Source organism: Moschus berezovskii, chromosome 3, assembly GCF_049115385.1.
Source record: "Moschus berezovskii isolate FMDL1 chromosome 3, NW_MosBer_1.0, whole genome shotgun sequence".
Classification (NCBI taxonomy): Eukaryota; Metazoa; Chordata; class Mammalia; order Artiodactyla; family Moschidae; genus Moschus; species Moschus berezovskii.
Window position 1 is genome coordinate 124,381,987 of NC_142462.1, and position 25,909 is coordinate 124,407,895.

General features: G+C 45.6%; 1 protein-coding gene across 24 annotated transcripts in view; it reads right to left on the minus strand.

Moving 5' to 3' along the window:
• KMT2C (lysine methyltransferase 2C) overlaps positions 1-18,084 on the minus strand; it is a 263,765-nt gene extending 245,681 nt beyond the window's left edge. For 22 of the 24 annotated variants that reach the window (XR_008685321.2, XR_008685323.2, XM_055421605.2 and 19 more), the window contains exon 1: positions 17,783-18,084. Coding sequence is in view for 20 of the 24 variants with exons in the window: in XM_055421605.2 (XP_055277580.2) it covers positions 17,783-17,943 (161 nt within the window). In the remaining 4 variants the exon portion in view is untranslated. Of the gene's footprint in view, positions 1-6,835; positions 16,723-17,782 lie in introns of those variants that run through there. The other 2 variants (XM_055421609.2, XM_055421608.2) reach the window with 1 other exon arrangement.
• Between the last annotated feature and the right edge of the window lie 7,825 nt (positions 18,085-25,909).

Sequence of the window (25,909 nt, forward strand, 5' to 3'; positions counted from 1 at the left end):
ATCCTATGACAGGGGTTTGATCATCGTCCCCATTTTACAGATGCGTAAACAAACAGATTAAACAGCTTGCTGCTTTTCAGTCACTAAGCTGTGTCTGACTCTTTGCAACCCCATGAACTGCAGCAGCACACCAGGTTTTCCTGTCCTGATTATCTCCTGAAGTTTACTCATGTCCACTGAGTCAGTGATGCCATCCAACCATCTCATCCTCTGCCACCCGCTTCTCCTACCCTCAATCTTTCCCAGCATCAGGGTCTTTTCCAAGGAGTCAGTTCTTTGCATCAGGTGGCCAAAGTATTGCAGCTTCAGTTTCAGCATCAGTCCTTCCAAAGAATATTCAGGGTTAATTTCCTGGTTTTCCAGTTGATTGACTGGTTTTACTAAGTCCGATATCTAGAAAGTGACAGAGCCAGAACTTGAGATCCAGCAGGTAGACATTAGAGCCCCCTCACCTTTAAATATGTATAAAGAATCATAAAATGCTTTTTTCAAATTAGTAATCCTGCTTGTGAAAATCTATCTTACAAATATAATCCAAAATATAAAAAGGATTTTATCTACAAAAATGCTGCCGAGCACTTTATACAGCATAATAAGCAATAGTAATATGAAGAGAAGTCAGAGAGGAACAGCAGAAACTAACATAACACTGTAACGCAATTGTGTGTGTGTGCTCAGTTGCTCGACTGTTTCTAACTCTTTGCGACCCCAAGGACTGTAGCCTACCAGGCTCCTCTGTCCACGGAATTTTTCAGGCAAGAATACAGAAATGGGTTGCTAATTCCTACTCAAGGGGATCTTCCCAACTCAGAGATCAAACCCCCATCTCCTGCATTGGAAGCAGATTCTTTACCATCTGAGCCACCAGAAAAATCTACTCAATGGAAAATTAAGCACCTTTCAAAAAGGCTATAAAGATTGACAACATGAAAATTTTCTTTAACATGTTAAGAAGGAAAAGTAAGCTATAAAATCCTATGTATACAGTGATTAATACAATGAAAACAAAATATGCACATGAAAAAACTTGGAAAGAAAACATCAAAATTAGTGTCTATGTTAGAATGGTATGAAAAGGGGTGAACTTTTCTTTTTCTCCATGGGCTCCATACTTTCTCCCTATTCCACACTTAATAAAATGTAAATGACAAAATTTAAGAAATAACAGATTTCTACAATTAGAAATTCACAATTTATACAATGACAGCAGGAGAAATTCAGGCTCAAACTAAAAAAGACAATGTTTCTACATGTTTTAGTAAGTAAGAAGATAATCTAGTTAAGACTTCAAAAATTTTAGAGAAGAATTACATGTATCATAATATAATCCCCGTCATGCTAATTTTAAACTAAACAAATTCTATTTTAACCAAAGCTCAAGTTAACTCCAACCTATCACACTATGAACTCAATGCCCTTTATTCCAAAGAAAAGGCCTCCTTTGACAGGAGCCTCTTAGTAATGCAGGTAGGTAAAAGTTATCACAGGGGTTTCCTTGACGGTCCAGTGGTTACGAATCCAGCCTGCAACTCAGGGGTCACCTTGCAACGCACCCTGGAGTCTGTGCTCTGCAACAAGGGAAGCCGTTGCAATGGGAAGACCTCCCATCCCAACCAGAGAGCTGCTCCCACTCACTGCGGCGAGAGAAAGCCTGCACACAGCAACAAAGACCCAGCACAGCCAATACAAAATAGTTTTTCAAATTACTATGAACTCTGTATTAGGATTCAAAAATATCAGCATTATGAACTATAACGAGATCTCATAAACACACATCCACCATGAAATTTTGGCAATAAAGACAGCCTAAAAACCCTTTTTTAAAACTTGAAATGGGGCTTTCTTGGTGGCTCAGTGGTCAAGAAATCTGCCTGCCTATGCAGGAGGCTGGGTTCCATCCCTGGTCTGGGAAGAGCACACATGCCTCAGAGCAACTAAGCGTGGGAGCAGCCCCAACCTAGTCCACAAGCTGCGACTCCTGCTGCCGAGTACTCAGAGCCTGTGCCGCACAAGAGAAGACACTGCCACAGGCAGCCTGAGCCCCGCAACTAGCGAGCAGCCTGCTCGCCACGACGAGAGAAAGGCCCACGCCACAACAGAGCCCCAGCACAGCCAAAAGGAAACAGACGAGAAAACAGACAGACCTTGACACGACTGTTAAGTTCTTTATCCAGCATCACTTTCCAACGGCAGCACCATGTCAGCATGGTATCGAGACTCCCAGGACACTTGTCACCAACACTGCACCACTGCCAGGGCTTCCACAGCCCAGCGACTTCTGGAGGGATTTCTCCCTGCCTCAAGAAGGATAAAACAAAAGATACAGCGGTTCAAAAAGAAGGGTTAACTGGAAAAGTGAAGAGCCACTCAGAGGCCAGTGAACGGGCTGCATGATAAAGACAGAGAAAAGAGCAATGAAGCCAGCGACAGAAAAGAACAATTCCTGATAAAAATCTGCTACTGAGGGATAAAGAGCTAAGCTTGGTTTATTACCAACCTTCATCACTCTTTAAAAAACAACAACAAAAACATGAGCATAAGACTATCCAAAACTCTGCACTCTGTTTACTGGGGATACAACTCTGAAAAACCAAAGGCTCCACCTTCAAGCAGCTGGCGGTGAGATCTGTCACCTCCCTCTGCTGTGTCCTGGCTAACCTGCAAAACTCCGGAACCCCGTGGCAGTTCTCCACCCCAGTATTCACACAAGGCTTGTCACGAACGTTTTCTTATTAGTTACATCTGAAGTACTGAAGTTTGTGGAAATCCACTTAAAATAAGTTGGGGCAGTTTAAAGCTATGCCTGTAACAACCTCACTTCTACTCACGTGTATGTCAATATGCTTCCCTGGGCACAATCAGGATATACACTCTGGAATGCACATTACCCACAGTCACCTGAAATCAGAGTACTCATAAGAGACCCTTCCCTTGAATGTCAACATCAAGTGACTTCCCGTAAGAAAAAAGCACTAATGCTGTGTTTACTTCCTAAACTATTCCCTTCCAGAACTCAGTTGTGAGGAAGAACCTCCATCTCAGACTTCCCTGGTGGCTCATTGGTAAAGAATCTAACTGCCAATGCAGGAGACTCGAGTTCAATCCCTGATCCAGGAGGATCCCACATGCTGCAGAACAATTCAGCCCCTGTGCCACAACTACTGAGCCCGTGGTCTGGAGAGGAGAGGCTCTTACTCTGGAGGCTGTGAACCCCAAAAAGGTTTCAGGTAAGCTTCAGGGGGGTCCTGAACTCTCCTCCTTAAATTCTATAAAATGTATATACCTACATTCATGAATGCATCCTTCTGTGGAAAGGGAGGATATACCCAAAGGAATCTGCAACCCAAAATAAGATGTTGTTTGGTTGCTAAACTGTGTCCAACTCTTTGCCACTCCATGGACTGCAGCCCGCCAGGCTCCTCTGTCCATTGGATTTCCCAGACAAGAACACTGGAGGAGGCTGCCATTTCCTTGTTCAGCAGATTTTCCCAACCCAAGGATCGAACCCACATCTCCTGCGTCTCCTGCAATGGTAGATAGGTTCTTTATCACTGACCTACCTAGGAAGTCTCCAAAACAGATTAAGAACCACCCAAGATTTAATTGCACCCACACTCTGATGAACTCAGATCAGTTAAGCTGTTTTCCTTTCTTAATCCAACCAGTCCATTCTAAAGGAGATCAATCCTGGGTGTTCATTGGAAGGACTGATGCTAAAGCTGAAACTCTAATACTTTGGCCACCTCATACAACGAGTTGACTCACTGGAAAAGACTCTGATGCTGGGAAGGATTGGGGGCGGGAGGAGAAGGGGACGACAGAGAATGAGATGGCTGGATGGCATCACCGACTTGATGGACGTGAGTTTGAGTGAACTCCGGGAGTTGGTGATGGACAGGGAGGCCTTGCGTGCTGTGATTCATGGGGTCGCAAAGAATCGGACACAACTGAGCGACTGAACTGAACTGAACTGAATCCTTGTTTACTCTCTACCTATTTAATGCTAATAAAATTTACGAACATTAAAAGTGATTAGTGTAACAAACACCACTCTCTAAGTGCTTTACGCACATTAGTTTATTATTTAAATTCTTACAACTCAGTGAAGTTGGTATTATCCCATTTAGCAGATGAAACAACTAAAGCACCAAGAAGTCACCTACCAAAAGTCACACTGTGGCTCTGTTTGAAAACTGTAAAACTCCTCAAAATGAAATATGGCTGTTTGCTTGTGTGCACAATTCCTACTTCTAGCTCCTGGGTCTTTCTGTTTAACCCCCACATTAGTCAGCAAGAAAAATGATTTTGTTGCCAAAAGACAGATCTCTGCTAGGCTGCCAGTTACACAGACAGATCACTCAAGTCAAGACAGACCTTAAGTACCACAAGTGTTGGAAGAGGAACCTGAAAGACATTTGGGGATTTTTAAGGTAAGCATCTGACCAGTTAAAAGATACCTGTTAGAATGTAGAAAATTCTGAAGAACCTACCAAAAAACACTAAAACTAATTAAATGCAGCAAGACAACAAAATACATGACATATATATAGACATAAATGATACTTCAGGAATTGAGACCAATCTCTTCTACTGCAAAACCCCACCACTGTAGAGTTCTCCCTAAATAAAGTCAGCCTATCTTTTAAAAAACATATTCCTAGCAATAATTTGTAAATAAAATTCAAAAAATTCATTTTATAACAGCCTTGAATTAAATACTTAGGAATAAATTTAAACAAACAAGAAAGCACAAGATCTGCACACTGAAAATTATAGAACACTGCTGAAAGAAATTGCTGCTGTTTAGTCACCAAGTCATGTCCAATTCTTTTTGACCCCATGGACTGCAGCCCACCAGGCTCCTCTGTCCAAGGGATTTCCCAGGCAATACTCCTGGAGTGGATTGCCATTTCCTTCTCCAGGGGATCTTCCCAACCCAGGGATCGAACCTGTGTCTCCTGCATCGCAGACCACCGAGTCACCTGGGAAGGCCTGAAAGAAAGACGACCAAAATGAAGAGACGTGTGATTTCATGCACAAATGTGGCAGATTTCATGGGTAAGGAATCAATTCTCTCTAAGCTAATCTACGGATTGATTATAATGCCTGTCAAGATCCCAACAGACTTTTCTTTGTCACAGTTGGCGAGCTGACCCTAACATTTACGTGGAAACGCAGAGGACCCATCCAGGCAAAGTAATCTGGGGAGGAAGAGCACTGGGACACTAGTGATGACGCTGCCTGATTCGCACTCACAGTGCGTCCAACGCAACGAAAGCAGTGGGCCACGGGCACAGAGACTGGCCAAGCGACCAAGGGAACAGAGCAGCACCCAGGCTTCCCTGGTGGCTCCTGGTAAAGAATCTGCCTGCGGTACAGCAGAGATAAACCCACACGTTTATAATCAAGGGATTTTCAAGAAAGGTGCCATGACAACCCCATGAAGAAAGGATGTTCTTTTCAACAAACTGTCTCAAAATAATTGTACTTGCACATGCAGAATAACTAACTTATTAGACCTTACCTCATACCATATACAACCACTGAAGCCTGCGTGCTCCAGAACCCAAGAGCCGCAACTACTGAGTCACAAGTAGAGTCTGTGCGCCTCAACAAAAGATACCACTTGATGCAACAAATATCCCGTATACCAGACCTGACACAGCCAAACAAATAAATGTTTTAAAAAACGAAAAGAACAATGTAGATGTCAAACTTTCTGATGGCACTTTAACTTTTAATACACAAACTGAAGATACTAGAATAGACGATTTTGAGGCTCTTTCTAGTTCTGGGGCTGGATAATCTGAAAATGAAAGCTAGGCAAGTACTATTTCTCAATGGAAAAAAGTATGGAAAGGTCAATTATACCTCAAAAAACAAACAAACAAACTCAAAGAAAAAGCGATCACATTTGTAGTTATCAGTGGTGGGAGCTGGGGGGTGGGGACTGGAGGAAGGCAGTCAGAAGGTACTAACCTCCACTCAGAATAATTAAGTACTAAGGACGTAACCTGGAGAAGGAAACGGTAACCCACTCCACTGTTCCTGCCTGGAGAATCCCATGGACGGAGAAGCCTGGTAGGCTACAGTCCACGGGGTCGCATAGAGTAGGACACGACTGAGGGACGGAACGGAAGGATGTAATCGGAGAAGGCAATGGCAAGCCACTCCAGTACTCTTGCCTAGAAAATCCCATGGACAGAGGAGCCTGGTGGGCTACAGTCCGTGGGGTCGCTACTAGTCAGACAAGACTGAGCGACTTCACTTTCACTTTTCACTTTCACACATTGGAGAAGGAAACGGGAGCCCACTCCAGTGTTCTTGCCTGGAGAATCCCAGGGATGGCGGAGCCTGGTGGGCTGCCGTCTATGGGGTCGCACAGAGTCGGACACGACTGAAGCGACTTAGTAGCAGCAGCAAGGATGTAATGCAGCTTCACTGGTGGCTCAGTGGTAAAGAATCCACCTATCAATGCAGGAGATGCAGGTTTGATCCCTGAGTCTGGAAGATCCCCTGGAGGAGGAAAACGACAATCCACTGCAGTATTGTTGCCTGGGAAAACCAACAGACAGGGGAGTCTGGTGGGCTACGGTCCATGGGGTCACAAAGAGCTACTGAATAATAACAACGAATGTAGGGTAAAACATGATTAATATCACACTCCTGTACGCTGTATATTTTTTAAAGTACTGAAAAAATCCTACATGTTCTCATCGATGACGAGGAAAAAATCTTGTGCCTTTTTTATCTGGATAAGATGATGAATGTTCACTAAACTTATTGTAGCAATCATTTCATGATGTACATTGTCAGATCACTATTATATACACACCTTAAAATTATAAAAGGCTGTATGTCAACGATACCTCAGCCAAACTGGAAGAGAAAAAAAACAGTATGATAAATCACTTTGGGTTCTCATTTGGGTCCTTGTATAACAGCACAAATGGGGCATCTACGCTTCCTCCATACCATCCTTCCCAACTGTCGCTGGCAAGTCTGTCTTTCTGACAAAGACACAAGGCCTTTCTCCCACAGCCACTGTCGGTGGCACCCTGCTGCCTATGGTGAAAAGTCAAACTTACCAATTTACTTTCCCTTCCTCATTTACTCACAAAATGGGCTGGAGTTTCCTTTTCTTTCTTTGGTAAGCATTTGTTTCCAGCTTTCTTGGAGCTATAATTGACAAATAAAATTGTAAGATAACATAGATGATTTGATGTACATATCCACTGTGAAAGGATTCCTCCCATCCAGTTAGCTAACACATCTATTACCTCACATATATATGTGTTTGCAACAGACATTATTTCCCTTCTACTCTCTTGGCAAATTGCAATTATATAACACAGTGTTACCAATTCTAGAAATCATGTTGTACCTTAGAACCTCAGACTTTATGCATCTTATAGGTGAAAGCTGGACTGGAGTTTCTTAAACAGCAAAAACCAGAGGCAGACAAACCTGGATTTAAATCCTGACTCAGTGACTTACCAACGATGTGACCTTCCTGCAGTTGAGCTCGTTCATCTGTAAAACGGTAACTAATGATTCCACTGATGTTATGCTTAAGTTTCAAAGGAGATAACTTCTCTGGTAAGCACCAGAAGCGCCTGACCTGAAGCAGCCACTGGCCCTGCCTTAAAGTTCTTCCTTCTCTAAGCTTCATGGTACTACACGCCGTCTTCCGCTGCAGCGCCTGTCATTCTGCAGTCCAGCGGGCAGAATGAAATGAGGGTGGGGCCGCCCCGTATCTGGTCCCCCCAGTGCACAGCAGATGCTCAGCAGCATCTTCCTCGAGTGAATAAGAGAAACCACACAGACAAAGGAACCCTGACTGAAAATAAGACGCACGCTCTAAGAACTCACTTCGAGAGGAAAAGATTCTAAGCCACCTATTACCTCACTAACGTTACACAGCAGTTTCATTACTTGATCCCTTCTGTTCTGTCACGTAGGCTTCCCTGGTGGCCCAAACGGTAAAGAATCCGTCTGCAATGCAGGAGACCCAGGTTTGATCCCTGGGTTGGGAAGATCCCCTGGAGAAGGGAATGGCTACCCATTCCAGTATTCTTGTCTGGGGAAATCTCGTGGACAGAGGAGCTTGGCAGGCTTTGATCTGTGGGGTCGCCAAGAGTCAGACACGACAGAGCAAGTAACACTCCCATCATGCGGGTGGGAGAAAGGCAGAAAGCGTGAAGTACAGTAAAGGAGAGAACCCAGAGCCCAAGCCCCATGCTTCCTATTTGATTTCTATCTCCACAAACTGTTTTTATATCTACAGTACTATCAAACACACCCCTCAATAAGTTGTAATACAACAGTTCACTAGATGGTCAGGTTCAACTATAGGTAACATAACACACTTCAAGGTCAAATCTGAATTTGGGGGTAGTCCCTGGCAGTCCAGCAGGTAGGACTCCAAGCTTCCACTGCAAGATCCGACCCCTCTGGGGAACTAAGATCCTGCATGCCTCTCAGTGCAGTTAAATAAGGAATTTCAGACTAAGTTCAATGCTACCCTGTGTGGTATTTACCAGGGCTCTGCACCAAGTATTTCCAGTTCTCTCTCTCCAGAAATATGACGGGATTTCACTTCCTTACCCCCTTGAAGTTAGAGGCTACCATGTGACTTTCTGGGTCCAACACGTGCCCCTTCTGGAGAGTCTCTGAGCATCAGCACACCCTGCCATGTTCTACTCCTGTCGTGGCAATTACAAAAGGCAGAGATGCTGTATGCCCGCACCTGGCTGGAGATGCTGTAGAGGAAAGCTCCCACGCCAGCCCATGATCCAGTGTGTGGCCTTGGCAAGAAATAAACCTCTGCTGCCTGAATACACTAAGAACTGGGGTTGTTGGTCAGCCCAGCACACTCTAGATATTCTGCATACACATAAAGAGAAGGTTAGTATTTCTCTCCATATACATAGTCCAATCTATACTGTGACAACTATATTTTTAAACATCATTTAAATTCCCCAATAATAAAAAGCCATCTCTACCTCAAAACACCCTAGTGAAATGAGGAGCAGAAGGTAGAGAGCAACCTCGCTTAACTATCTCAGTTATAACCAACTCAAGATGGTTGTACAGCAGAAACCAATAAATTTCAAATCAATTATCCTCCAATTAAAAATAAATTTTAATAAATTTTTAAAGTATGTCAGTAAAAGCTGGAAAACAATAATTTTTATCATTTGTATCTCACGTATTTTTTTATTCTTGAGTCTGTGACTCCACAAAGTCATCTGTTTCCATCCTATATGGCTATGTAACAAACCACCAGAAAGTCTAACAGATTAAAACAACAACCATTTTATTTATTCGCAATTTTGGGCGGGGCTCAGCTGACTGGTTCCTCTGCTCATCTCAGGAGAGTCAGACTTGAAGCTGGATTCAACAAGCAAGATGATAAGGGGCTGAACTCAGCTAGGAGATTGAGTTACAACTCTTCAAGTAGGTAAGTCTAACAGGAGAAAAACTTGGCCGGACTAACCAAATGCTTCGTCCCCAGTAGAACAACTCACTGATGAGCGTTCGAAGGTAAAACAATATGGTTATTCTTTCGCATGTTTCATATTGTTATTTCACATGCAACCAGGTGGTTACTCCAAACACGTCTGCATGTCATTAGGATCCGCAAAGATCAGGAAATCAAGGAAGATTTTTTTGCTAGGCTCCACTAGAACACTTAAGAACCAAACCACACAAACTTCACCATGACAGTCAACTATACTGTTACTAATGTAAATGGGTTACATACACTGAGGTGTAAAGATTAAAGGTGATTCAGTCTAAAAAGACAGAAGAAATCATTTTAAAACCACCTAATAATTCGTCTCATTCAGGGAGACCTACTAATAAAACCGTGGTCAGCAGAGACGTAAACTAAGAAGACCGCTATGACAACATTCACAAGTGTGCGTAATAAAAAAAGTTTTCTAATGATTTTGTAATAACATTACTATACGTATATTTTTATATACACATAGCTCCTAGGAAGTTGCTTTGGTTGTTTTTCATGTGCTTTCATAATAAAAAACATTCTATAGAGATTTCTGCTGGTTAAGTTTTTTGTATTTTCTCTTTATAAGGGAGAGCTGTGTAGAAGGGCACTCTTTATCGCCTGCCGCCCCCTGACATACTACTACCTTACTTTTAACAATATGGTGTTTTTGGAGTGAGTCTGATACCTCATCACATGTCAGCCAATAATATTCAATGATGTCACAATAACACTTGATGATCACTGACGACAGTACCCGTAATACTAATAGCAAATTCTTATAATACCACCTCAGGCTAGCATTTCCTCTGTGCCAGACACGGTCTGAAGTCGACGCATACATAAACTCACAATCCTAAACTAGACGTGGTAGGAAGACCACTTTGCAAATGAGGCAACGAAGGCTCAGAAAAGTCACTTCCCAACGACAGTTAACAAGTAGTAGAACCCGGATTTGAATTCAGGTGATCTTGGTTCTAGAATCAGTAATATCCCAAGAACTTACTTTTCGCATCTGTAAAAATAGATTATGGTTTTAAATTTATTGGCTTTTTAAATATTGCACAGATATACATATGAAAGTGTATGTATTAATACCCATTACATATTCTTCCAAGTCATTTTCTATACAGGAAATATACACATAGTTTGTGTTTGTATGCTTTTTACAAAACAAGAGTTTGTCATAAACTTAGTGCTTTGCAACTCCTGAGAAAAATTTTTCCTCAAGTCAACAAATGTATCCCAGATACGCTCCCATTTCGGTACCCACAGGTTAACCTCTCCGTCCTGACAAAAACTATACTATACATGATCCCGCAATCCCACGCTCGGACATATATCTGGAGGAAGCTAACTGGAAAAGACACACGTACCCCAAAGTTCACAGCAGCACTATTTACAATAACGAAAGCATGGAAGTAACCTAAATGTCCATCAACAAATGAGCGGATAACAAAGACGAGGTGTATACACAATGGACTGTTACTCAGCCATAAAAAGGAACAAAATAAAGCCATTTGCAGTAACATGGATGGACATACAAATGATTACACTAAGTGAAGTAAGCCAGAGGTATCATGATAACACTTAAATGTGGAATCTAAAAAAACAATATAAATGAACTTTTTAAAAAAACAGAAATAGACTCACAGACATAGAAGACAAATTTATGGTTACCAAAGGGAATGGGGGGGTGACAAATTAGAGGTTTAGGATAAACATGTACATACTACTATGTATAAAATGAAAAACAATTACATCACATTGTTATGTAATATATACATAACAACGTATAAGTAAACAAGGGTCTAGAACTATATTCAGCATTTTTAACAGCCTCCAACAAAAAAGAATCTAAAAATAGTACACACATATAACTAAACCACTTTGCTGTACACCTGAAACTATACAACACTGTAAATTAATTATACTTCCATTTAAAAGAAAAACAGTTTAAACACAGAACTACATTCATGGATGGGCATCTTGTTCTTGCCAACTTTTCTCTACTAGCTTTCTGCCTTCCTCTGCTGCCATGAGCATGTCTGCATGTATATACTGGCCTATTTCTACCGGGGATATATTCTGATCTCATTTCTCATCTTTGTAGGCTTTCTTGACCCTTCTCCCCCATCTCCTAAGGGTAAATAAGCACTCTAAGCCTTTTACTATTTTCCACACATTCTCCATAGTCTCAGTGATCTCAAATAAATCACACTAGGGATTGATTCCCAGGTGGCTCAATGGTAAGGAATCGCCTGCCGATGCAGGAGACGAGGGTCGATCCCTGGGTCGGGAAGATCCCCTGAAGGAGAAAATAGCTACCCACTCCAGGATTCTTGCCTGGAAAACCCCATGGACAGAGGAGTTTGGCAGGCTACAGCCCATGGGTCACAAAGAGTCAAATACAACTGAATACACACACATCCTAATTTAGCTCCTAAACTCTATTCCCAAATCCTCCAATACTCCAGACATTTCTATCTTGTAGACATCATCGAGTATCAGAGTGCCTACATTCAACTGTAAGATGGACGCAGAATACAGAATAATATATAATAATAGCCATTCTTGTCCTCAGAAAGACTGCAGACATCTACTTTTAAAACTTTCAATTTAAAAATAAAATAGTCCAGGAATAACGCAGAGGTGGAAAACTTGTCCACTGGTGGTCTACAGATTGAACCTAGCCCACAAGGTATATTTCCAAAGAGCATTTTAGATCTTAATTGAAAATACTTAAAAGTCAAGAGATTTCACATTAAGATCCAAGTTTTCAGCCTTTGTTGAAAAACCAGAGTATCTAGCAAAACCTCACAGTCTCACGTGGCAGCCATCAACCAGAACTGTCTCTCAGCGTCTCCTAAGCAAGGCACAAAGACTCCTAGGGCTCTTCAGACTGTTTTTAACTCACCATTTTCTCCCCAAACTTGAGGCCTCAAAGATGTCAGCTGTCATTCAGGAGCTTACAAGCTGCATGCAACTCATTTAAATTACCTACTTGGTCCCTGTAAACAGTTTATAATGCCTGGACTATAAAGCCCAAACTCATTAGCCCTGCATTCAAGAACCATCACAGGTTGGCCCCAAACCCCACATTAAGCCTCTGTTCCAGTCACACCCCACCAAGAAAACACCTTTGACACTTCCCTAAATAATTTTATTCACTCTACTGCCCCAGAACACCCTCTCAACTTTCTTCTCACCCAATTTAGCTAAATGTTAGTGACTCTTCAAGGTATAATTCATGCACTGCTTCCTCCACATTTCTGGGGACCCTTTGGGCCACAGTAAACCTTCTTCCAGATTTGACTGTCCCTCCCAGCATACATTTGGCACTTACATGCTCTCTGAATAAGGTGTCACATGAAAGATCTAAAAAGTTACAGAAAAGCATTTCTCAGACTTAAACAGTTGTCACATGTGTGCATCATACATAGTTACCACTATTACAAAATTAATAGCAGAAGTAAAGTCAAACAATTTTCCTGTCTTTTACATGAAGCTTTTTCTAGAGAAAGTGCAAAAAGAGATGTGCCATCCTCCTCCTCTTAACCTGTGTTCTTAAGTCCTCTAAATTCTGCAAATGGAGAGACTGACATTGCCAATTACAAATTCAAGATAAATCTTTCTTCTGAATATTCGCACTAACCACAAGCATACATTTATATGCAGGCCATCACCAAACAGGAGAAAAAAGATCATCCCTATTTCACCCCACAACTTATGAACTTACGCTGCCAAGAAGTTCTGAAAATAAACACTGCAGCACAAACATGATACAGAAAATGTTAAAATAAAGGAGGAAGGGATTAATCTGCTTGTTGAAATTAAAAGACGGGCCAAAACGATTTTTTTTATAAAAGAGAGGGAGGAGGATAGGAGGCACACACACACACAGTTTGGAAAGTTTATTCTGTATCAGCTAAAAATTATGTTCGGTCCAAATGTCTCATAGATTAAAAACTATGTCGAATGCTGTCAAGGGTTTCACACACCTCCTCACCAGGTGAGAGCAGCTGAAGTTCTCTGTAACTAAAAACCGATCGTTTCCATTTTGGAACGTCAATGAAGTTTCACTGAAGCCCCTCAGTCATAACCACTCTGCCCAGAGGAAATCTGACTCTGGGCTGGGGAATAAATAATATGCAGTTTTGCAAAAAGGTGAAGGAAAAGGAGAGGTTAGAGGAGTGTGTCTTGTCACCCTGAAAAGTGACCACAAATCTGGCATGGCAGAATTAACTGACAATAGGAAAATGTACTAAACCACTATTTGTAAAATGAGAAAACAAATTGTTGTAATACTTTTAAATTTACATGGAAATCCATGTTGACCAAGTTTACATATTAATAATCATATTGTATCAAACATAATTTGTGTTTTAGACTAAAAATGCGTTCTGAAAGACGAGAGATTCTATGAAGACGACCAAGAGCGGGGCAACAGCAAACTAACGAGCCCACCTCAGAGATTAAGAGAGGCTGCCATTCCAGGATCAGCTCTTCAGGTAAATTAAAACATCTCAGTGCCCATTAAGTGCTAGAGACCAGTAACTACTGAAAATTCCCACATATCTAATTTCATGAAAAGCAAGAACAACTATCATAAAAGTTACAAATTTGCATCATCTCAAAAAGCACAAACAACAGTGGTATCCCTCAACTATAAACTGCTGCTTTATGAAACGGCATATATTCTAATGCAATAGTTTTTTGTTTGCTTTTGTTCTGCTGATTTCAAGTTCACCGCCAGAGAAATGAGAACTCTGAGGGGCAGGGGGAAACGAGCTTACAAACACAGGAGAGCGACAGTCCCATGCAGCACCGCCATGTTTGCTGGTCCCTTGGAAGACATCGCTGGTTCTGCCTCCCTTTTTCCTACAATAATGCTCAAGGTGACTTTCTAATAACACTAACTGACCACTGAAAAAAAACTTAGTTCAGGGCATAAGCAGTTTATTCAGAAAAGGTCAAGGATAGAGCCTCAGAAATCCTATCCCTGCCACCTGCTGCTTCTGCGCCATCTCCATACCCACCCCCACGCTGAACATCAACTTTACTGACTTGGTAAGAAACAGGGTGGAATACTTCCTTGGATTCCCAACAGAGTAAGGTGAATATATATTCTCAGGAAGAAAAGAACAAACCAAAGCTTCAGGAAGAGTTTCCTTAACCTTAACAGAAAAATAACTCCAGGCACTGGTAGTGCCTGCCCAGCAGCAGCAGCTTCCGCACCAATGGGAAGACCTGCACCTCTGATAACGACCAAGTGACAGACAGTCCTCACTGCGCAAAAGAACTTTTAGACATGTGCAGACTTGACCGTTCTACTTAGTATTTCCCTATTTTCATACCCACTTTTCAAACTCTAAGATTAATAGCTTCAGTTCAAATTTCTTGATTTCAGGTTGTAAACATATATATACATGTATTTTTAAATTTATTTAGCTGCATTGGGACTTAGTTGCAGCGTGCAAACTCCTAGTTCTGGCATGTGGGATCTAGTTCCTTGGCCCGGGATCGAACCTGGGCCCCTGCCCTGGAAGCTTGGAGTCTTAGCCACTGGACCTCTAGGGAAGTTCCCCATACATAATTTTAACAATTTTAACAATAGTTATTGTAAAATCAGTAACTACATATGCTTTTCAAATGTGATTAAAACATAAAAATGATCTAAAACTATAAAACAATATTTACGTAATTATTAAATATTTTAAAACTTAAACTCAAAGAATGTGTATTTATTAGTCCACAGTTAGCTTTCTATTTTAATCCAAAACAAATACACCAACCTACTTTTTAAAAATTCTGCCATAAGGCATCTTCTCTAGGGTAAAACAACCCACTTACTGATCATCTAAATAACACTGACAATTTAAACACCTTTCTCCCCATTGCATTCCACAAAGATACTAATTTTCATTTCTGAGGTAATTATTTGCAATTCCACATAATTTTAGCATTTACAAACCTAATTTACATTTGTTACACATCAGTTTCACTTTCAGGGTCTGCACTACCCAGCTAACTACATGGTCCTTTCTGCATGTATCTTAGTACAGTATGGACTTACACAATTGAAAACCCCTCTCCTTGCCTCCCATTTCAGATATTACCTTCCATTTACGTTTCTAAAACAACTGGCAATTCTATTTCCTTCTTCAAAAGACACACCTAATTTTAAAGAATTCACTAAAATGTTTGAAGCCATCCAAGCTACCACAAGACTTAATTACCTGTAAGGACTACCGTACCAGTTTCCAAATCTAAAAAAGAAAACTCTCAAGATTTAGAATTGTTCTAAACATCTTCCAAAGTGTTGAGATTTTTATATTGATATATTACTGTCATTCTGTAGCAAAGTTTCAATCTCTTAAAGGGCTACCTTCTCCTTCATAATATAAGCGGTAAAAATGAAAATTATAATAAAGTGACAATACCCTAAACCAACCTTTCTCCCGGTGTACTCAGGAGCTGCACTAATACAAATGAGTTCACTGCAATTTCAGGGGAAATGAACACGCGCGCGCACACACACACACACACACACACTTGCATGTACAGGGGTGAGAACAATACTGATGGGTCTACTCTTCCCAAAGTAAACATTTAAAAACAGACCTAAAACATGTAACAATCCAAAATCCATGTTCACAAAGAATGAAACAGTGAAAATGGGAGGTAACGAAGTAAAAACCCTACTGTGGCTTCCTATGTGTTTGCTTTAAAGGATACCCAAAAACTGGCAAAGAAGTTTAAAATTACTTAAACCTGCACCTTCCTCCTCCAGATTTGTTAATACAGGAATAACAATGACATTTTGTATCAGACACCACAATGCGAGTGACAGAATGACCCCCAACTTTGTATCACAAAGGAGCTAATGCAATACTGTATACATCCTGTACTTGTTTCCCTCGCGATTTGTCACAGCTAGGTAAGAGCTGGCCATAAAATATGGAGGCAAGTCGAAGGCCCTGATCGCTTTCCCAGTAGAACCATAGCAAAGCAAGAAAGAGAACATACCCAGGCCAGGGCTTCATGGAGTTCCCACAACCCTGTTCTCTGCCTGGGTTCACACTCCTATTTTTACTATGTATCACCCAACGTTAACAATGCTATTGCTAAATAAATGCACCCCATCCGAAGCAAAAAAAGCCAAACTACAACAAAAACCCAGAGAATCCATAAGTGAGCTGCTCTCCGCGGCGTCCGCTGCACCCTTGCACTAGCAGGAGACGACCGTATAATGAAATGAGTAAGCACCCAGGCCACTGTACAACTCCGAGGGCGGCCACGGACCTGCTCGGCACCCTCGAGAGCCACGAGCGCTCGGCGACTCCCCGGTACGAAACGGCTTTCTGGATTCCACGGGCAAAGTTGTCCGCTGCAAAAAGGCATTTCTAACCACCAAACACAGGCGCTGCCCAGCGCCGGGGTGCCGGCTCCGAAGCACCCGAGAGCCGCTCCGGCCCCGCTCACAGCTCGGAGGCGGCTCCTCGAGGCGAGTTCGGTCGCGGTTTCCAACCGTCCGGAGCTGCACCAACGTGCTCCCCGCGCTCGGCCGGCGGCTGGGAGCGACGTTTCCAAAAACTTGGCGCTCGCGGGCCCCGCGCGGCCGCCACACGGAGTTGGAGCGGCGCGGGCCGGGCGGTGCGGGCCGGGCGGGGGAGGGGAGCGGCCGTGAGACTTCCCGACGCGCCGGCGAAGCCCTGGAGCCCGGGGCTGGCGGGGGTGGGGAGGCGAGCGAAGTTAGAGCCGCGGCCGGCTGACAAAAGCAGCCCGGCGCCGCCGCCGCCGCCCGCCGGCCGGCCCGGGGGACCACCCGGCCCCGGCGTTTTGACAGCTCGGCGGGCGCCCGGGGGTGCCGAACGCGAGGCCGGCCCCGCGACTCCCCGGCCGCGCCTCGGGCTGGGAGAGCCCACGAGCCGGCGAGGCCCAGCGGCGGCCGCGAGAAATCTCTCCAAGCACAGCAGCCCCAGCAGCCGCGGCGCCGGGGCCCAAACTGAAAAAAAAGTAAAGTGCGGCGGCGGCGCGGGCCGTCGGGGGCCCGGCCGCGGAGGGCGGTGCGGGCGGCCGCGGGAGGCCGGGCGGGCGCGCGGGGCGGGCGGGCGCCCCGGGCCCCGAGCCGCGCGGCCGGCGGGGCCCCACCCCCACCCCGCGGGGGCGGCCGGGGGCGCGCGGGGGCGGCGGGGCCCGGGCGCGCCGGTGACAGCTCCGGGCCGGCCGCCGCCGCTGGCTCCCGGCCTGGCTCCCTCACACTCAACTTACTTCTTTCTGGCTCTCTGGAAAGGGGAAGCGCCATCTTTGCGAGGCCGGCCCCGAGGTCTTTTGTCTGCGGCTGCGGGGCTCGGGGCCGGGGCTCCGGGCTCCTCGGGGGGTGGTGGCGGCGGCTGCGGCTGCTCCGCGCTCTTGTCCTCCTCCGACGACATCCTAGTCACCAGGAAAGACACATGGATCCCGGTCCTCCTCCTGGGGGGCTCCTCCCGCCGCCGCCGCCGCCGCCGCCGCCGCCGCTGCTGCTCGGGTTCCTCCTCCCCGGCTCAGCCTCTCGCATTTCCCGCAGCCCCGGGAGCAGCAGCAGCAGCAGCAGGTACCGGGAGAGGCGGCAACATGGAGCGAGCAGGACACGCACTCACACACATACGCGCGGGCGCGCGCACCTCGGCGCGCAGGGGCCGGGCGGGGGGCGGCGGGCGGGGCGGCGGGAGGGAGGGGCCGCGCCGGGCCGGGCCGGGCGGGGAGCGCGGGCGGGGCGGCGGGGGGCCCGGGCGGTGCGGGCGCGGGCGGCGCCGGGCGGGCGGGGCTCGGGGCGGGGGCGGGCCGCCCGGCGCCGGGGGTCTCCGCCCGCGCCCCTCCCCCCGGGGCCCGCGGCGGGCGGAGGAAGGGCCGCGGCTCGGGGAGCGGCGGGCGGGCGGGGGTCGCGCCCCCGCCGGCGGCCCCTCCCCTGCGCGAGCCGCGGCGGGCGGGGCGGCGGCGGCGGCGAAGTTTTGACAGCTGCTCCAGTTGTTGTTGTGGGTTCCGGGCTGCGCGCGAGCGCCGGCCGCCCAGCGCCCGCGCCCGCCCTCGGGGGCTGGGGAGGAGGAAGTTTTGCGGGTGTGCGTGTTCACACGCGCGCACACACACACACGCACACGCTCGACCGGGGCCGTCGCGCGAGGGCCGCCGCCGGGCCTGCCCCGAGCGCCCCCGCACCGCAGCCCTGTCCGGCTCGCCGCCGCCCTCGCCCACACACGGCCGCCGCGCGCCCCCGCCCCGCCGCCCTCCGCGCGCCGCCGCCGCCGCCGCCGCCGCCACTCACGGGGGGCTCGCTCCGCGCATGCGCCGCCCGCGGACGCGCCGCCGCCGCTGACCTCACCGCCCCTCCCCCGCCCCGCGCGCTCCTCCTCTGACGCGGCGGCTCCGGCTCCGGCCCCGGCCCCGGGAGAACGCCAAACTGCGGAGGCGGGAGTCCGGGATCGGGGTCGCGGGGAGCGCGCGGAGCCGAGGCGCGGGCGGGGGCAGGGCCGCGTCCCCGCTCCGGAGGCGGGCGGGTGCCAGCTGCTCGCGCCCCGGCGCCCCCCGGCGCCCCCGCCCGCGGCCCGCCCCACCCTCGGCGGGGCGCGGGGGCACCGGCCCCGGGGGACTGCGCCGGGCGCACGGGCAGCGTTCTTTCGTTTTTTTAATGCGCGTCTGTGCGGAGAAAGAAATGGAGTGCAACTTCGTTCTAACCCCATTCCAGGGGTGCTTTCATTATTGCCACGTCGTTTTCAAAATGATCCTGGAAGGGTTTATAAAGCTGTCAGACAAAAAGAACGGTGGCATTCTGAGGAATAAAAACGCTGAAAGACATAATAAACCAGTAAAAAAAAAAAAAAAACACGACAACTTGGTTTGAACGTTGGGTAAGATGCGATGCGGGAACAAAAATCGAAGGAGTTGTAAGCTGCCTCTTAGAATACGTGAAAAGGGTGAAGGAAAAACGGGGCTGAGAGTCAGAAACCCGAAATGGACACTTGAATCAGAAAGGAGACTTACAGATGTGGGATCCTGGGCTTCTTATTCCAACAGGGATCAACCCTGGGACAATGTCCCGTTCACTAGCGGAGTGGAAAGATCGTAGATTTGAATGGGGACAAAATACTAAGAGCTCGCAACCGTTTGCGAAAGCACAGGGGTAAACTCATTTTCCAGGCGTGCACTCTAGGCCGGACACCCAAGGCGCACTCAGGATTTTCATCAGTTTTCACAACACAGTTCTGGTGTAAGGTAAGAATGCTACGCCGTTTTTCCTGCTTTGTCGTTTGCCTTCACTTCCTCCCCAGTAGCCAGAATATACACTTTCAATTGTCTTTTCTTATTTGGGCAAATACAGTTTGATTTCCAGAGCCTGTTCTGGCTAAAGCATAGTTTTTTGAAATGAGGATTACAGTAAGAATTTGAATCCCTTCAGGGTTTGGTTCCTGCTGGCTTTTCCACGTTTAATAAATTTACAATTTGGGACTGAGGAGACGCTGGCTTGGTAAATACAAACTTTAAGTGTCTGACTTTGTACATAGAAATCAACATATACAAGACTAATGATAAATGTAAGAAGTGACACATTTAATACTTCTTATTACTCACGCTTTTTTCATTTTCTGTACACTTTCAAAAATTGGGTTATTGATCCAAATGTTTATCTTCGTTAAGTACTGCATTGAGAACAGCCATTTCCAACTGTCTGTTTCATATGCACAAAATTCTACATCAGGGCAATTTACTTCAGTATACTTGTCAGCTCTTTGGAGAAATTAAGGGTCAGAAACGTGCAAATTGCAAGTCACTCCTGTTGGAGACAATTTTTAAAAGGAAACACCTAGGGACTGGGAAGAGAAAAGTGGGTAGAACAAATGGAAGGGTAGAAACAGAGGCTGTGCTTCTAGAAGGACAGAAGATGATGAAGGTAAACCCGATGTTAAGTCTCCATTCTTTTGGCTGCTGTGAGCAGACAGGTGGCTGGGAGCTGTTTTAACAGGACTGATGGGAGGCTCATCAGCTTGAACTTACTGAGGGCAGAGCAGGCAAAACATAACCCGGGATGCAGAGGAAGTATTCAAGGAATACTTATTCAACATAAATAAAGGTCTTTCAAAGGTTTTTCCGTCTCTGTCATCCAAATTACACAGCTTGGAGACCACAATGGCAAAAATCCAGGAGGCAGGTAGCTGAGGTAGCTTCCTCAAAATTATAAAATAAGAAAGTCAACGAGCATCTGGAAGGACCAAATGCAAAAAAAAAAAAAAAATAGAATGTCTTTTTTTTAATAAGTACACATGTTAAATAGACACCTTAAAAATAAGGTAGGTATGCAACAGTGTTAACGGCAATTAACTCTAAAGGGCTGGACTTGCACTTCTTATAGTTTTTCTTTATCAGTCTTCCAGAGCAGATGTAGTCTAATCACAAATATATAGTAGATGTTCAAAATGTGGATGGGGGGTGAGGGTTGTCATCTGCAAAAAAGAAAAAGCAACATCTCACGAAACTCCTGTAAGCAAAGGAAATTCTCAAAGAGTCTAACATACAAATGACTGAATAAAAATTCGTGGTACAGTAGACTTTCTTACTGATTGAAGGCCTATAAAATGTCATTGATACATCTTTCTTTAGGGAGCAGTCTTTATCGCTTTGTTTCAGTGAACATGAAAGTGTTTACGAGGCTTTCCCATAAGTTCACTACTAAATGGTATCCCTCTCTTTTTGTATTCCCAGTCTTAAATTCCTACTTTTATGATTGTGTAAAAAGACCACTAAAATGTAAATTCTAGATCTTAGAAAATTTCTGTTCATATTTTTACTATTAAAGTTGCACTTTAAATAATTGCTGTCTTTTTTGGTCCTTTATTTTTCAGTGGGGAAAAAAAACGTTTTTAAAAGAATTTCAGCCACTTAAAATGAGTTCATATTTAGTCCATAGTGCATTTTTAAATTTAAAAATTCATATTGTATTACATAAGTTATTTCAATAATGTACCAGTGTTCATGTACCTGTGTGGTGGAAAAATTAAGGGAAGAAACTGAGAAGGAAACAAACAGAATAATCACCTTCAGAAATAACTTGTGTATCAGAGTTTGAGATGGTCTAGAGCTCATTTTACGGAGATATACATCTTGCCCTCTAGGCAAACCTGGCACTGCTGAACAAGACAACCACAAAAAGGGTGGCAGGCAACTTTTAAAAATAAACATGGGAAAACACACAAATAGATTAAATATTTACATCTACTGTGTACAAGACCGTAGTTTTAAACGAAATGCATCTGGGGATGTGGGGGAAGGGCAGGGAAGGGAGAAGGCAGCAGACAGGCCCGCCCAGTACACACACACACTTTCTTAGGTTCCTTGCTGCAGCAATACCCACGACTACCGTTATTAGCTTCCTATGGCTACTGCAAAAAGTGACCCCAAACAGGCAGCTTAAAACAACAGAAATGTTTTCTCTCACAGTCCCAGTGGCTAGAAGTCCAAAACCAAGGTGTCGGCAGGGCTGGTTCTTCGTGGCGGGCTCTGGGAAGCGTGGTTCCACGTCCCTCTCAGTGTCCAGGGGGGACGTGGACGTGACAAGCAGTCCTTGGCGTCCCTCAGCTTGCGGATGCACCTCTCCTACCTGCCTCCACCATCACATGGCATCTTCCCTGAGTGTCTGGTCCTCCCGCATGGTGCTCCCCTGTGTGTGTGTCTTCTCTTCTTGTAAGGAATATTAGATTAATGGTCTACCCTCCACCAGTATGACCTCATCTTAATTAATAATTACATCCACAACAACCCTACTTCCAAATAAGGTCACATCCTGAGGTTTTGGGAGAGAATGTGAATGCGGGAGGGCAGAGGTGGGGTGGGAATATTCAATCCAGTATAACCACCAACAGCCTGTATTGATGCCTACCCATCTTAGCAGATCAGTGTGTGTTGTTAGAAATTTTTGAGTCAACTGCATGCAAGCTCTTGATGCACACAAAAATTACTTACATTATTTTACATGGAATCAACTTATCCAAATAAATCAAAGTGAATTTAACAACGTTGGTGTCCACATAGTAACAAGTAAAGTTGAGATTCACTAGTTCCGTGGTTGGTTTGATCTGCATAGAGGTACATCAAAATATTTCAGTTCAGAGCTTCCTTGGTGGCTCAGTGGTTAAGAATCCACCCGCCAACACAGGAGACACAGGTTCGATCCCTGGTCTGCGAAGATGCCACACGTGGTAGGACAGCTAAGCCCGTTCACCGCAGCTACTGAGCTCTCGCGCTACAACTACTTAAGTCCATGTGCCCTAGAGCCTGGGCTCCGCAACAAGAGAGGCTAGAAGCCCAGGCGCTGCAACAGAGAGCAGCCCTCGATCGCCCCAACTAGAGAAAAGCCCGCACAGCAACAAAGACCCGGCACACCCAAAAACAATATGGACATGGAACTTGCAGTCCCACGCGTCAGCCTTCAAGTTGAATTCTAAATTCCTCGGCGTGGAGAGTCCCTGCCACCCTCCAGCCAAAGTGCTATTCTTCCTTTCGCCCGCCACACCATGAACGCCAGTCTTCAGGACTATTTTTGGCGGGCTCCAAACCTCACCAGGCCGTCCCAGCCCCTCCCACCCCGCCAGCCCTTGGCCAATTCCCACTTCTTTTTTTTTCCCCTTCAGCTTTCTGTTGTTGTTTTAGTCTGACTCTTTTGCAACTCTTGCGGGACTGCAGCCCGCCCGCCAGGCTCCTCTGTCCCTGAGATTTCCTAGGCAAGAATACTGGAGCGGGTTGCCATTTCCTCCTCCGGGGGAATCTACCTGACCCAGGGATCAAAGCCACGTCTCCTGCATCGGCAGGCAGAGTCTTTATCGCTGAGCCACCTGGGAAGCCCTTCAGCTCTCTTTAGACGTCACCTCACCCTGACCACCATCCTCCCCATGATGAAGGTTGCAGTCACCCTCGACGCTTCTACAATACCTGTGCTCTCCCCATCACAGCTCTCCTGGCCGGTAATGAATGGCCCCCTTAGCTGTCTGCATCCCAGCCTAAGTCCACAGGAGACCACCCCTCATGTTTGCCTTATTCACTTTCTATCCCTATGACTCAGCAGGGGCCCAAGAGAGCTGCTGAGTAAGTAAAATAAAAGGGAAAATGTTACTTTTAAGAAATACAGCTAAGATGATCCTTTACAGGAGTATTTAAGTTTAAAAAAGAAACTGTATTTATATCGAGGTATACAAGTATACACCCATACTTTGCTACATTTTGTTGGTCTTTACATTTTACTTTTCTATAAGGAAACAAGCAAGTCATCTTTGCCCCCCATAACCAGAATTCGTTATGTGACACTCTTCTCAGCGTTACTGGCTTTCAGAAATGGGGCGTGAAGGATCACGCCTTTTCTAATGGAGTCTCTAAAATCTAAAAAGGTAAAACAGTTGCCCACAGTCTTCTGACAACATGGTATGTCCTAAGAAACACTTCTCATCCAAGATAATATCAAGGGGAAAATTATTACAGTCAAGCATATACAATATGTATCATATAACCCACTTATGTAAAACTGTAAATCCACAACAATCTATATACATATGTGCATAAAGTAATAATGTTCATCAAAATATAAACAAATACTGTCTCTGGGCTGGGATTCCAAATAAGGATTACTTTCTTTATTGTTTTTCCTTTTAAGTTGTGTGATGAATGGCTATCATTTTTACAAAAGCAATCAAGTTGTTTTTCAAACAAAAAGTTTTTCTCCAAATTTTTTTTTTTAGCCTTAATTGTATTTAACATTCATGTGACATCCTTTTCCCTTTCTTTATTACTATCCGCTTGTCTGGAAATATTAAAACAACACTCACCAAACTATCACCAGTCCTGCCTGCTATGATCAGTTTGAGTTTTATTTTTTAGAACTTTTCCTTTTTTTTTTTCATTTGCCACTAAATAAAGTAAAAATGGTTTTTCTCTTTCCCTAATCTTTTTTTATTTTTTATATCAGAGTATAGCTGATATTGTGATAGTTTCAGTTAGACAGCCAAGGGACTCAGCCAGACGTACCCATTCTCCGCCAAACTCCCCTCTCATCCAGGCTGCCACATAAGACTGAGCAGAGTTCCCTGTGCTATATATACAGTAGGACCTTGCAGGTGATCCATCTTAAATAAGGCAGTGTGTACATGTCTCTACCAAACTCCTTGAGGATCCCCTCCCTTCATCCTTCCTGGCTGGTAACCATGAATTCCTTCTGTCTGTGACTCTGTTCCTGATTTGTGAGTAAGTTCCTTTGTGTCATTTCTTTTTAGGCTCCCCAGATGTCACATGGCTTTCCCTAATCTTAACCGCTAGGTTCATCACCGCCAGCCAGCCTCCAACACCCAAGGAAGTTGTACCCCCTTGGTACCAGTCTCTTTCCCGCACTGGTCCCACGTGCCCGCCATCTTTGTGTCCCCAATACACTGAACTATGAGCTGGATGCTCCCAAGTATTTGTTACACAGACTAAAAAAGAAGCAGTCATTACTCCAGTAGGTGCCACGTGCAGAAAGGAAGGAGCAGGAGAAAGAAGAGCGCCAGGTGGGAAGAAGGGAGCTCAGATTCTAAGGGCGGGGGTTGGGGACAGCCTCACTCACTCCGGTTTACTGCCTTCCTGTCACTCTCACTCCTCTGCGTCCACGTCTATTACTCTGTCTGCAGGCTGTTGGCCTCTTGCCCTCCCTTGCCAGGTCAGTCACTGTCATTGGGAAGAGTTGTCCTGTGCTGGGCAGGCGCTCACTCCTGCAGCTTGAAAGATAAACAGGCCAGCAGACACCATAAGGAACCTGATGAGGATAAGGCAGCCAAAGAGGCCGGGGCACACAGGTAACTCAGGTGGTTAGGGTTACAGAGTACTGCACGAAAAGTAAACAAAACTGTTTCCTTCTCAAAAACAAACAACGGGAGCCACAGCATCGCCCAGAAGCTGAAGAGAGTGGGTGTTTCCCTTTGATCTTCTCTTCTCTGTCCTCATCCGTTGTCTTGAAAGTTTAAAAGAAACTCCGGGGCCGCGGGCACCAGTGTCCTTTTTCTGCTGGACAACAGGCCTGACGGCCGCCTGCCCCAGAGCCTCCCAACTCATGGTCCGTCCTTCTGTGACCTCATTCCCTGCCTAGTTCCATGTGCCACTCTGTGACTTAATCGAGATAAGATCTGTTTCAGCACACAAGCCCCAGAGGCCCGGAGGGCTCGTCCCTTTGCAAATAACTCGGGGGGGTGGGGGTGGTTTTAGGGCTGAGGTCTCAACAGATCACCCTTGTGCCTGCTTCTCCAGAGACTGCTTTTCCCTCTGACCCCTCGAGAGGCTTCGAAGATCGCCTCTCTGGGCGCCTCGCGGCTGTTCTAGCGCATGTGAGCGGCCCGCTGGGCCCCCGCGCGTGCC